At 48.7% G+C, this 11992-nt stretch overlaps 1 protein-coding gene across 9 annotated transcripts in view; it reads right to left on the bottom strand.

Moving 5' to 3' along the window:
* Nucleotides 1–5447, bottom strand: part of TMEM229B (transmembrane protein 229B) — a 72182-nt gene extending 66735 nt beyond the window's left edge. For 3 of the 9 annotated variants that reach the window (XR_016349671.1, XR_016349670.1, XM_075927376.2), the window contains exons 1-2: nucleotides 5116–5248; nucleotides 4152–4265 (exon numbers count right to left, since the gene is read on the bottom strand). Coding sequence is in view for 1 of the 9 variants with exons in the window: in XM_075927380.2 (XP_075783495.1) it covers nucleotides 5302–5310 (9 nt within the window). In the remaining 8 variants the exon portion in view is untranslated. The other 6 variants (XM_075927377.2, XM_075927380.2, XM_089778531.1 and 3 more) reach the window with 6 other exon arrangements.
* Nucleotides 5448–11992: the final 6545 nt, after the last annotated feature.

An 11992-nucleotide genomic window follows, 5' to 3' on the forward strand; every position in this document is an offset into this window, starting at 1 on the left:
TTGCTCTGCTTATATCCATTCAGCATGCTGCTGCAAAAATAACTATCCTAGTCCAGTGGTCACCAACCAGTAGATCGGGATCTATTGATAGATCTTGGAGCCTTTGACAGGTGATCTTGACTGGTTTGGCCAAGATGTTATCAAGCACAGCACTTCAGCTGCCCCTCCCCACGCTGCTGCGCATCTCCTGCCCTTTGCCTTGGAGCTGCCCTTCCCTGGGTGCATCCTGCTTGCAGAGCAGAGCAGGGAAGGAAGAGGAGGGGGCACTGATGTCAGGGTGCCCCCTCTCCCATCCTGTATTCTACTTCCATAGACCAGAGGGTGGGGGCACAACAGGGCTTGGGATGGAGGGAGTTTTCTGGCTGCTTTGGAGTGTGGTGCAGGGCCAGGGCAGGGGTGAGCCTGTCTTAGCCTCACTGCCCCACCACCCAGGAGCCACCTGAGATAAGCAGTGTCCAGCTGGAGCCAGTTCCAATTCCCTGCCCCAATCATGAACCCCCCTCCTGGACCCCAAGTCCCTGTCCTAGCTTTGAGCCCCCTGGACCCAAACTCCCGTACAGAACCTGTACCCTGAACTCCCTTCCTGCACCCCAACTCCTGCCCCAGGCTCAGCTCAGAGCCCTCACACTCCAAATCCCCAAGACCAGAGCCTGTTCCCCAACCCTCTGCCCCAGCCTAGTGAAAGGGAGGGAGGATGGAGGAAGGACAGAGTGAGCAGGGGCAGGGCCTCAGAGAAGGAGCGGGAAGGAGGCAGGGCCAAGGTATTTGGGTTTGAGGTAGATCTTGGATTGCACTTAAATTCAAAAAGTGATCTTGTGCTTAAAAAGGTTGGAGACCTCTGTCCTAGTCCACTGCTTTGACTATGTCACCCGCTTTTTATGTCCTTTCTCTCTCGCATCAAATGTAAGTTGCTTGCCTGGATGGCGCTGCGGGACCAACCCGGCAGGACCCCAGCTACTCTGCCCCAGGGGTCCCCGATTCAGCTGCTGCTGAAACAGATCAGCGGCTGATTCCAGGAAGCCCGGGGCAGAGCAGCTGGGGTGCTGCCGGGTTGGTCCCGCAGCCCCGAGGGGCAGCGCTATGGGACCAACCGGGCAGCACCCCAGCAGCTCTGCCCCGGGCTTCCTGGAATCAGCCGCTGATCTATTTCAGCAGCGGCTGACTTGGGGACCCCTGGGGCAGAGCAGCTGGGGTGCTGCCGGGTTGGTCCCACAGTGCCTAGGGGCGGCGCTACGGGACCAACCCGGCAGCACCCCAGCTGCTTTGCCCCAGACGTCGGGATTCAGCTCTGCCCCGGGCTTCCGGATTATCAGATATGCTGGACTATCAGAAGGGGGGGCTATGAGGGGTCTGGAATGGGGTGGGAGGGGATGCCACCCCAGACCCCTCATAGCCCCCCCTTACGATAGTCCGGCTCTGCCGGACACAAGAGCAGATGGGGTGCTGCCGGGTTGGTCCCGCAGCCCCGAGGGGCAGCGCTATGGGACCAACCGGGAAGTACCCCAGCAGCTCTGCCCCGGGCTTCCTGGAATCAGCCGCTGATCTGTTTCAGCAGCGGCTGACTTGGGGATCCCTGGGGCAGAGCAGCTGGGGTGCTGCCGGGTTGGTCCCACAGTGCCTAGGGGCGGCGCTACGGGACCAACCCGGCAGCACCCCAGCTGCTTTGCCCCAGGCGTCGGGATTCAGCTCTGCCCCGGGCTTCCTGGAATCAGCCGCTGATCTGTTTCAGCAGCGGCTGAATCGGGGACCCCTGGGGCAGAGCAGCTGGGGTCCTGCCGGGTTGGTCCCTCAGCGCCATCCTTTGGCGCTGCGGGACCAAACCGGCAGCACTGCAGCTGCTCTGCCCCAGGCGTCCCCAAGAGCAGATGGGGTGCTGCCGGGTTGGTCCCGCAGCCCCGAGGGGCAGCGCTATGGGACCAACCGGGCAGTACCCCAGCTACTCTGTCCCAGGCGTCCCCAAGAGCAGCCGGAGTGCTGCTGGGCTGGTGCAGTAGCGCCGCCCCTTGGCGCTGCGGGACCAACCCGGCAGCACCCCAGCTGCTCTATTGCAGGCATCCCCGATTCAGCTGCTGCTGAAACTGACCAGCAGCAGCTGAATCAGGGACGCCTGGGGCAGAGCCGGACTATCGTAAGGGGGGGCTATGAGGGGTCTGGGGTGGCATCCCCTCCCACTCCATTCCAGACCCCTCATAGCCCCCCCTTCTGATAGTCCGGCATATCTGATAATCCGGCACCCCCTGGGTCCTAAAGGTGCCGGATTATCGGAAGTTTACTGTACTATCCATGGGTATGTCTACACTACCCCGCTAGTTCGAACTAGCGGGGTAATGTAGGCATACCGCACTTGCAAATGAAGCCCGGGATTTGAATTTCCCGGGCTTCATTTGCATAAGTGGGGAGCTGCCATTTTTAAAACCCCGCTGGTTCGAACCCCGTGCAGCGCGGCTACACGGGGCACGAACTAGGTAGTTCGAACTAGGCTTCCTACTAGGCTTTCGAACTACCATTACTCCTCGTGAATGATCCAGATGATCCAGCAGGCAATACATGCCCTATATGGCAAAGGAAGCCAAACCCACATCTTGCCAATGTCTCTGCTAATCTTGTGGGGTTCTTCTATGTGCCTTTTATCAAGAGGATCTCAAAGTATTCTGTGTCTGTACAGTATGTAGCACAACACAATCCTGGCACGACTAGAGCTCCTAGGCCCTACAATAATAACAAACAATAAATGAGTCTCAGGGCCTGTTAGCCTTTTCTGAGAGGCAATGTTAATGAATGGTTAAAGCAAGAAATTGAGGGTCAATTCCTGGGTTGTAGTCCTAGATCTACTACTGTGAGCACCTCGGTTTCCCCTTTCACAAAATGGAAATAGTCTCTCTCAAATGGAAGCATTCCCTGCATAAGAAGTGCAGAACAGTCCATCAATATGCACAACACAGCTCAGGGATAAGATTCCTCCCAAACCCTTCCACTTTGAAGTGTAATAAAGTTTTCCCAGAAGCAACGAACAGTGTCGTTGAAGTCAGAAACATGTTAGCTACTGCCATCTATGTGTGGAAAATGTTGGACCTGATCATTATGACCCCACTTCAGGGAAGTACGTAAACTTAGGTTTAAATCCCATTAATGTAAATAGGACATAAGCATGTTCTTAATCTTGGGTGCATAGTGAAGGGCTTACCTGACTTGTAGCCTGAAGTGACTGTCACCAGTACAGATTTCATTGCAACAACTGCTGTTTTTCTGCTCACTCATAGGTTTTTGAAAATTCTCCTTTGGAATTTATTATCTAGCATAAATCATCTACCCCTAGCAAGTCCCTGACCAATGCAGTATACATTTTCAGGTATGCAAATACATTAATATGAAAGGATATTGCACTCTGAGTGCTTTATTTATTTTATAGACACTTGGTAACTAAGCTTCAGGTAATCATATTCACCACTCTGTCTATGAATAACTTCAACTACTGGAGGTATAATTTTTCCAGCAGGCAAGAGGGAAATAAGAGGATCCTGTTATTAAACAATGTAATAAACTGAAAGAAAATACTAAAACTGGGAAAGCTTCCCTGCCTTTAGTGGGAGGAAAAGCTGGTCCAGCTTCTGAACCTTAGCTCCAATGTGACACAAGTGTGCAGGTCCAGAGCAAAACGATGCCAAAACCAGATCAGGAAGCCCCTGGTGTGACGTGCTAACTCAGCCAAAGGTTTGGGGAACTCACCTCCTATATCCCAGCTGTCACAAGAGTCTAAAGGCAGCTTAGAAAATCCCAGTACCAAGAAATAGAGATGGGCAAAAGACAGATTTTCAACATTTTTACCATTCCATAAAAGGATCAAACATTAAAAATTGAAAACGTTCTCCACAAAAACAAAATTCTGAACATTTTTTCATTTGGGGTCAACTGAAGTGTTTCATGTCAATACAATCAAAACGTTTCATTCCCACTTCAGCTTTATTAAAAACTTTTGAAAAAATGGGTTTCATATCAAAACAATGAATTGCATGGGGTAGAGAAAAACAGAGCCATGCTGTTCAGAAAAAGTCAGGCACATGGACACTATTCAAACACCATTTCATTTGTTCCCCAGAGCAAAAACTTCCTTAAAAAAATCAAGAGACAATGCTGTGCATGCCAAAGCTGACCTGCTTTCCTGCCGAAGAGACGGCGTTAATGTACATTGTGCAGCAGGCTCTACCAAGGAGACCCCAGTAGTACATCACTCAAGGATCCGTGCCCCTCATCTCAATCAGCTCTGGCTGAATGCAAAACACACACAAAGAAAGTTGCCTGCCTGCCACCTGCCCCAGTGTGTGCCAGCCCGGCTCTTCACAGCCACAGGGACAAAGGAAGGAGGAAAAGGAGCACTGGGGGGAGGAAGCAGAGGGGCACAGAGGGGAAGAGCAGACCCAGGGGTGCTGAAACAATGTATGTAGTGGGGCTGCTGGGAAAAGCCATTAGAACAAAGTGCAAACCCTGTCTGTGTTGGAAGCAGCTTCATGCCGCCCGACCCCCCGCAGCGCCCCTAGTTCCAGCACCTAGAGAGGAGGGTGCAGGTACCCGCCCGGTCTCCCGTGCCTGTGTCCGCTGTCCCGCCAGGGGCGAGGCCCCTCTCTTGGCTGGGGAGCCGGGTCTCCGCACCTGCCGGATGCCCCACACGGACGCCGATTCCCGGGAGAGGGTGACAGATCCTGGGCAGGGACTGTCCGCGGGGCTCCAGCACCCAGCGCCTGGCCAGCCCCGGCTCATCGCGACCTGCTCCCGGTAGCCATCCCCGGATCTCCGCTCCAGCGGCGCCGGCCGGCTCCCGGCCCCCAGCACTGCCAAGCTCCGCCGCAGGCTCCAGCCCGCTGTGCCCCCGCGCACACGCCGGCTGGGCAGCAAGGGGCCAGTCCGCTCCGCTGCCGGCCTCCCGCTGCCCGGGCAACCGCCCCCCGGCGCCTCCCCCGGAGCCCGCTTTGTGGCGGGTGTCGCCCCCTCCCTCGGCAGGAAGCGGAGCCGGCGCGGCGAGAAAGCGAAAGCACCGGCGGCCGGGTCCTGCGCCCTCCCTGCGGCTCCGCATCCCCAGCCCCGCTGCGGGCGGCCTCGAGGGGCTCCGGCTGCACCTACCCTGGCGGTGCTGGGGGCGGGGAGACGGGGCGAGAGCGCTCCAGGGCCGCTGCTGCAGCCGCGCTCGGCCTGGGCCTTGCTCCTGCCTCTCCCGCCTCCTCCTCCTCTCAGCCGCGCATTGTCCTCCTCGCCTCCACGGATGGCTCGAGGCGGCGGCTGGAGATTAAATGTTCCAGTGACACTAACCCGTAGCATGGATGCGGTTGCAGACTGCACATGCTCCCTCTTGACAACCGGCCTTCTCCCGCATCAGCCCCTTAACTCATTCGCTGCTGCCCTGAGCCAGCTGCCGCACGGGGGGAGGGGGAGGAGGGAGGCGGGGAGGCGAGATACCGGCCCCGACTTGAACAGGAGAAATCATTTGGCTGCTGCAGGACCCAGCTTTCCCGCTCCCACCCCCAGGCCTTCTGCCTGCACCTACAGCAGCTCCGGTAGAGCCCAGTCAGCTCTCCAATGCCCATCTGGCTTGCTAAGGGTTAACGCAGGTCACATTTCCTGCTGCAGTTCTTCCAATTTTTAATAATTTACCTGGTAAATTTGCATGCAAAGACTTTGCATCATCACTGGCTGCTGAACACAGAAGCAATACAGGTGCCAGCTCCTGAGACTGTAGGATTTGCTAGACCCTAGTCAGACTCTTGGTCCACCCAGGCAGGTAACTGGCTTCCTGATGATGCTTCAGAGTCCTCATAGTACATGCAGTAACTGCCATGAGGGGTTGTGCAGTTAAAATAGAGGGATAACATACCTCCTTGTTTGCCAAGGCCAAAATATGGGACAAAGGCCCAAAACAAAGGACAGGAGCTAGCAGAGAAAACTTGGGGAACACAGTTTTTGCTGTCCTCAATCATTTCCTAATACTTTCCCTAGAACAGATCTTCAGCTATTGATCTTCTATTGTATTTGTATTGGATGACCTCTGTAGTAGAGTGGCTGCCGCCTATTTTTTCTTCATGAGAGCCCCTCTAAGAACTCTTGCTTCAGTTTCCAGTCACCTTCTCAGTCCAAAATCCTTTAATTCACCCTTTACCCGGCAGAGTTTGTCACTAACAGAACTCAAAAGTCCCCAAACAAAACACAAAGTGTTTTCATAAGTTCCAGCTCCTCACAACATCCTGGTTCGTAGACTTCCCTAGCTTACTTCAGGCCTCCTGCTTTTGGCAAGTTCAGCTATTCTTTTCTCTCTCAACCAACCACCCTACCTTCCTCATTTCTCTGCAGCCTTTTATACTTGAATCATCTGATTCCTCTCAGGTTAGCTCATAGCTGGTTTAGCTCCAGGCTCTCCAGCCCCGGGGCAAACCAACCTTTTACAATCTCAAGCAGGGCTGCATTATGACTTCGTGGGCCCCTTCCTCCATAACAAAAAATATTAAAAATTATTTTGATATAACTTTAAATACTTCAACATTTTATTTTTTTCTGCTTTAGGCAAAATTTAATAGATTTTCATGGGCCCTAAAAGTTTCATTTTTTTCTGATGTGAGAAAAAAATTAAAACGTTTTCTTCGACCCTAAAAGTTCATTTCTTTCTTCTAATTTTAAAAGAAATTAAAACATTTTTGTGAGCCCCTAAGAGTATCGTGCGCCCTAGGCACTCTGCCAATTGTGCCTGATCTCAAGGTGCTTTGCAAACACTCATGATTCACACACCTTGTAAAGTGGTAAATATTTTCTGCTCAGTTTTCTAACTAAAAATCCACTGGTGTGTGGTAACCAGTGCTTGTAAAAGGCCAGGGTAAGCTGTTGTGAGTGGACATTAGGCATTGTATAGGCACTGCAATACTTTTGCTTATTGTAGATACAAGACAGATTCCACATATGACTTCTGTTTAATTAAATACTAATTTATCTATAAAGCACCTATGAAACATAAGAAAAACAAGGCCAAATAATATAATCTGAGTGTCATTTGTTGTCACTGACAAGATAGCATGAGATCAGACACACATAATAAGAAATATATTTTAAAGGCTTCACTACTCAATCTACAGGCAGTCCCCGGGTTACATACAAGATAGGGACTGTAGGTTTGTTCTTAAGTTGAATTTGTATGCAAGTCAGAACTGGTACATATTGTAGGGGAAACTCTAGCCAAACATTTCTCCAGAGCTCAGTTTTATTCTCCCACACCTCACTTCCCTCAGTCCTTTATTCTCAAGCTGAGGTGTCTTCTGAGAAAAGCCGCTCTGCGTCTCCCTAGTCTGCTGTGGGGGGCGTTAGCTTCGCGTCTCCCTGGTCTGCTGGCGGGAAGCAGCTAGTGCGGGGTTGTCTCACCCCGTTTGTAAGTAGGGATCCGATGTAAGTCGGATCCATGTAACCCGGGGACTGCCTGTATTTACTATTTCCCCCTTTCCATCCAGAAAGTCCTCTATGGATTATTTCCTGATTAAACTTGCAGATGGAGAAGAATGAAAATAAAGTTACAGAATCAAAGAGGGAAACTGAGGTACATGTGGATAAAATGACTTTTCCTGTGTCACCACCTGAAGTTGTCTGTACTGGGCATAGAATCGAAAACACTTGATTCTGAGTCTCATGTTTTTACCATGATGTCTCTACTCCAATTAGCCACTTTCATTGTGTCTCTACCTTATCCCATCAAGAATTAGCTAAATAACAGATTCCACGTTTGCTTATTCATAGTTTTCAAGTGTCTCCCCTAGCTTTCTGTGGTAGTATGGTATCCTGTAAGTAATACATGGGATAATGGGTTCTTCAATCTAGTGGACAAAGCCATGAGGTAATGACTGAAGCGAGACAAATTTAGACTGGATGGCTGTCTACACACTGGCACCCTTTTCCGTAAAAGGGATGCTAATGAGACACTTCGGAATTGCAAATGCCGCGGGGGATTTAAATATCCCCCGCGGCATTTGCATGAACATGGCTGCCGCTTTTTTCCAGCTCGGGGTTTTGCCGAAGAAAAGCGCCAGTCTAGACTGGATCTTGCGGAAAATAAGCCCTTTTCTGGAAGATCCCGTATTCCTACTTTAATAAGGGATCTTCCAGGAAAGGGCTTATTTTCCGCAAGATCCCGTCTAGACTGGCGCTTTTCTCCAGCAAAACCCCGAGCTGGAAAAAAGCGGCAGCCATGTTCATGCAAATGCCACGGGGGATATTTAAATCCCCCGCGGCATTTGCAATTCCAAAGTGTCTCATTAGCATCCCTTTTACGGAAAAGGGTGCCAGTGTAGACACAGCCAATGTGTTTTCCAGTGAGGGTTATTAGCCATTGGAATAATTTACCATAGGTTTGTGGATTATCCATCACTGGCAATTTTTAGATCAAGAGTGGATTTTTTTTCTAATAGGCATGCTCTAGTTCAAACTGGAATTTATTTTGGAAAAGTCCTATAGTCTGTCTTATGTAAGAGTCTGTCTTATGGCTGTGGTTCCCTGTGACTTATGAACAATGCTGGAAGCACAAAGTTAATGTACCTGATGGAAGAACAATTTTATAACTTTAGTTTTATGTCTCGCATTCTGATGTGAATAATGTATAGCCACAGGAGAGAGGCAACATCAGGTTTGTGCCACACAGGCAATTGAGGGATGCCCTATAATGAGGGACCATCAAGATTCTGCCACAACGGACTCTGTGTCTATCAAAGACAGTTTCTTCAGCACAGAAGTGTCAGTAATCAGGGCCAGCAAGTGCTCAGTGCTTTGCAGATATCAGCCAAAGATCCCAGATTACACTGGGGAAGAATACTGGCTCTCATTCTCAGTCAATGTTCACTTACATTCTTCTATATACAAAGGAATGTGATTCCCCCTAATATGCCACAATGCAGCAAACCAGACAGTCACAGTCACCTGACCACACCCATTTCTCTTCAAGGATAGGCGGATCAGAAACATGAAGCATTTTAAAGAGGAAATAAAATGTGACATATGGCTAGTTACAATTTAATGGCTGACCTTGGCAATCTGGGATATTATTGCTACATTTAGTTGTTGATTTAAAAAAAATTGATTTGAATAGATTTCAGTAGAGCTGAAATGGAGGTTCCTTAGATATTAGAGAGACACATCTTGCACATACAATAGGTGATAGATTAGTTAGAAGAGGACAGCAACCTGGCACAGTACAATACAATTTATTGTTAGGTACTATTTTTCAGAAAGCATGAGAAGAAAAGGAGAATGTTGTGTGGGGAGTGAGAAATGAGGGAAAAATCAGTGAGGAAGTAAAAGAACGTTCCTTAGTTAGAAAGAAAGACTCACCCACAGGCAGGAAGAGGAAGTTAATATATAGAAATAGGGGAGAGTAAGAACACATAGGAGAGATAAACATGCAAATCTGTATTCTTTCCTATAGTCCCAGTGATCAGGCAGAGGAAGGAGCTATTACAGTGAGAGGAAAATGGAAGATGGAGGCAGAGAGCATGGGAAAGGTTAGTGGAGATGAGAAGTCACAGTGAGGGGGAAGAACCAGGTAGTAGGGGCTCAGAGTTAGACTGAGGAGAGAGTGAAAGGCAATAGTGGGTAAGGAGAGGATAAATGGGATGAGGGCTATAATGAGGGGGGAACAGTAGGAGGAGGAACTATGGGGAATGGAGGGACTACACTTCTGATACTGCCACCTTCACTGGCACCCTTTAATTGGCTCACCATGCATGCTTCATGGAGGATCATGGCACATGGGACTGGCTGTGCCTTAAGCAGCACTATCTCCAACAGAACTGCTATATTTCCATGTGGAAATGTGGTTGCTAGTCGAGACAGTTTGCAGCTGAAGTCCTGGGTCCCTTCCATTGCTCTTCTAGGCAGCTGTAGATACTTGCAATTTCACAATCCTACAGGCTAACCCTCCCTCATCTGGATTTTCCTAGTCGGGCAACACCTCTGGTCCAGCATCATCAGTGATTCAGTGGATGCTCTGGGGCTGGAGCACTCACAGGGAAAACCCAACAGGCTGGGGCAATGAGTGTTGCAGGACTAGGGAAAAGTTGGGCAGCAGTGATTGGCAGCTGGGAGTGGAGCCCTGGAACTCCAGGGACAGCAGCACAGAGCCCCAGCAGGGATCCCTGGTACAGCAGAGGGAGCCTGGCAGGTCAGCTGAGAGAGTGGAGAGTGGCCCCAGACAAGCAAGGGGGACCCTGGCCAGCTGAGCAGAGAGTGAGTCAGGGAGGATGGCCAAGTGAGCAGAGGGGGCTCTGGCCAACTGGCTGACTGAGCAAGTGGAGGGGGCACCTGTTGAATGGAGCCCTGGTGCTCTTGAGGAGTGAAGCCCCAGCACCCCTGGAGCTAGTTGCTGGGAGCAGAGGGACCGGCATTGACCTCTGTTGCTCTGGCAAATTTTCTGGTTCAGTAGCAGTCAGGTCCTGGGGATGACGGACCAAGGAGGTTCAACCCCTATTAGTTTTTGAATTGTTAATTTCTGAGAAAAAAATAATCATCAGTTCCTTTTGTAACAATACTTTGTCTTTCTGAATTTGTCTTTATATGCTTGTGCTGGGTTTTTTGTGTGTGCCTCCTTAGCAATTCATCCATGTTTCTACTTTTGTAAGATTCCTTCTACATTTTCATGTCATTAAAGAGCTCTCAATGAAGCCATACTGGCCTGTTACTAGTCTTCCTATCATTTGTTCAGATTCAGATAGTTTGCTGTTGTGCCTTTAATATTATCTCTGAAAAACTGCAAGCTCCCCTGAGCTCTTTTTTTCTTATATATTCTTCCCAAGGGACTTTACATACCAGTTCTCTGAGTTTGTTAAAGTTGGCTTTTTTGAAGTCTAATGTCCTCATTCTGCTGCTTTCCTTAAAATTCATAAAATCTGTCATTTTGTGATCCCTTTAATCCAAACTGACTTCAGCCTTCAAATTTGCACCCAATTGCTCCCTGTTATTCAAGGATTTAAAGAAAAGGCTCTGCATTTGTTTGAACTTTTAATGAAAACAAAAGTCTCCCTCATGGTTTTTGTTCTGAATTCATTGCTGAGCAGCAGAAAAGCAAATATCATTCTTTGAAATAACAGATGTAAGATGATGTGCTGTAAGATGATACAGCTCTCTCTTCTATTTTCACATCTTTAACAAAATCCAAACATTACTTTTGCGGTGAGTTAATATGATAGCTGAAAGTATCATTCTGCAAAGTCAAAATTCAATTCAGTGCAATTATCTATACTGAAAAGTACTATGGCCCAGTGGATTGGGCACCAGACTAGACTTCAGTACACCAGGTTCTATCTTCAGGTGACCTTGCTTAATGTTTTTGTGCCTGTTTCCTTACCCATAAAATGCAGCTAATTAGACTTCTCTCCTTTATAAAGGGCTTTGAGATCTATAGACATAAGTAAGAGGGTTTTAAAGTTTTCTGTAGCAGCCATCTCTACAGTGCTGTCTAGTAGTTAGAACAGAAAATTGGACATCAGAATGCCTGGTTCTTCTGTTGATTCATTAATGACTCTGAGCCAGGTTAGGAAACTGACTGACAGGTAAGGTGAGTTTCCCAAGCTCTCCCAGAGTGTCACTGGCAGAGCTGGAATAACTAAAATAAGTAATAAGAACAAAGAGTGTGGTGGCATTTTAAAAACTAACAAATTAATTAGGGTTTTAGAGCATAAGCTTTTGTGAGCTACAACTCACTTCCTCAGATGCTGAAAAGAAAAAGACAAAAAAAAAAAAAAAGATACAGAGATGGGACAGTGATATTAGTGCCCATTACATCAGAATGGATGAGGCTTATCTCCAACACCGTACAATATTATTCTGTATACAGTAGTGTCTTTTATACATGCTATATTGCAAAATGGTTTACAGTTAATATCTCTGTAACTGTTAGGGGTGTAACATTCCATTTAATTAATTAACTGGTTAAACATTATGTTTAACAAGTGAATTGATTAAACAGGGGTGGATGGGCTAG

This window comes from Pelodiscus sinensis, chromosome 5 (genome assembly GCF_052426305.1).
Source record: "Pelodiscus sinensis isolate ZL-2025 chromosome 5, ASM5242630v1, whole genome shotgun sequence".
NCBI lineage: Eukaryota > Metazoa > Chordata > Testudines > Trionychidae > Pelodiscus > Pelodiscus sinensis.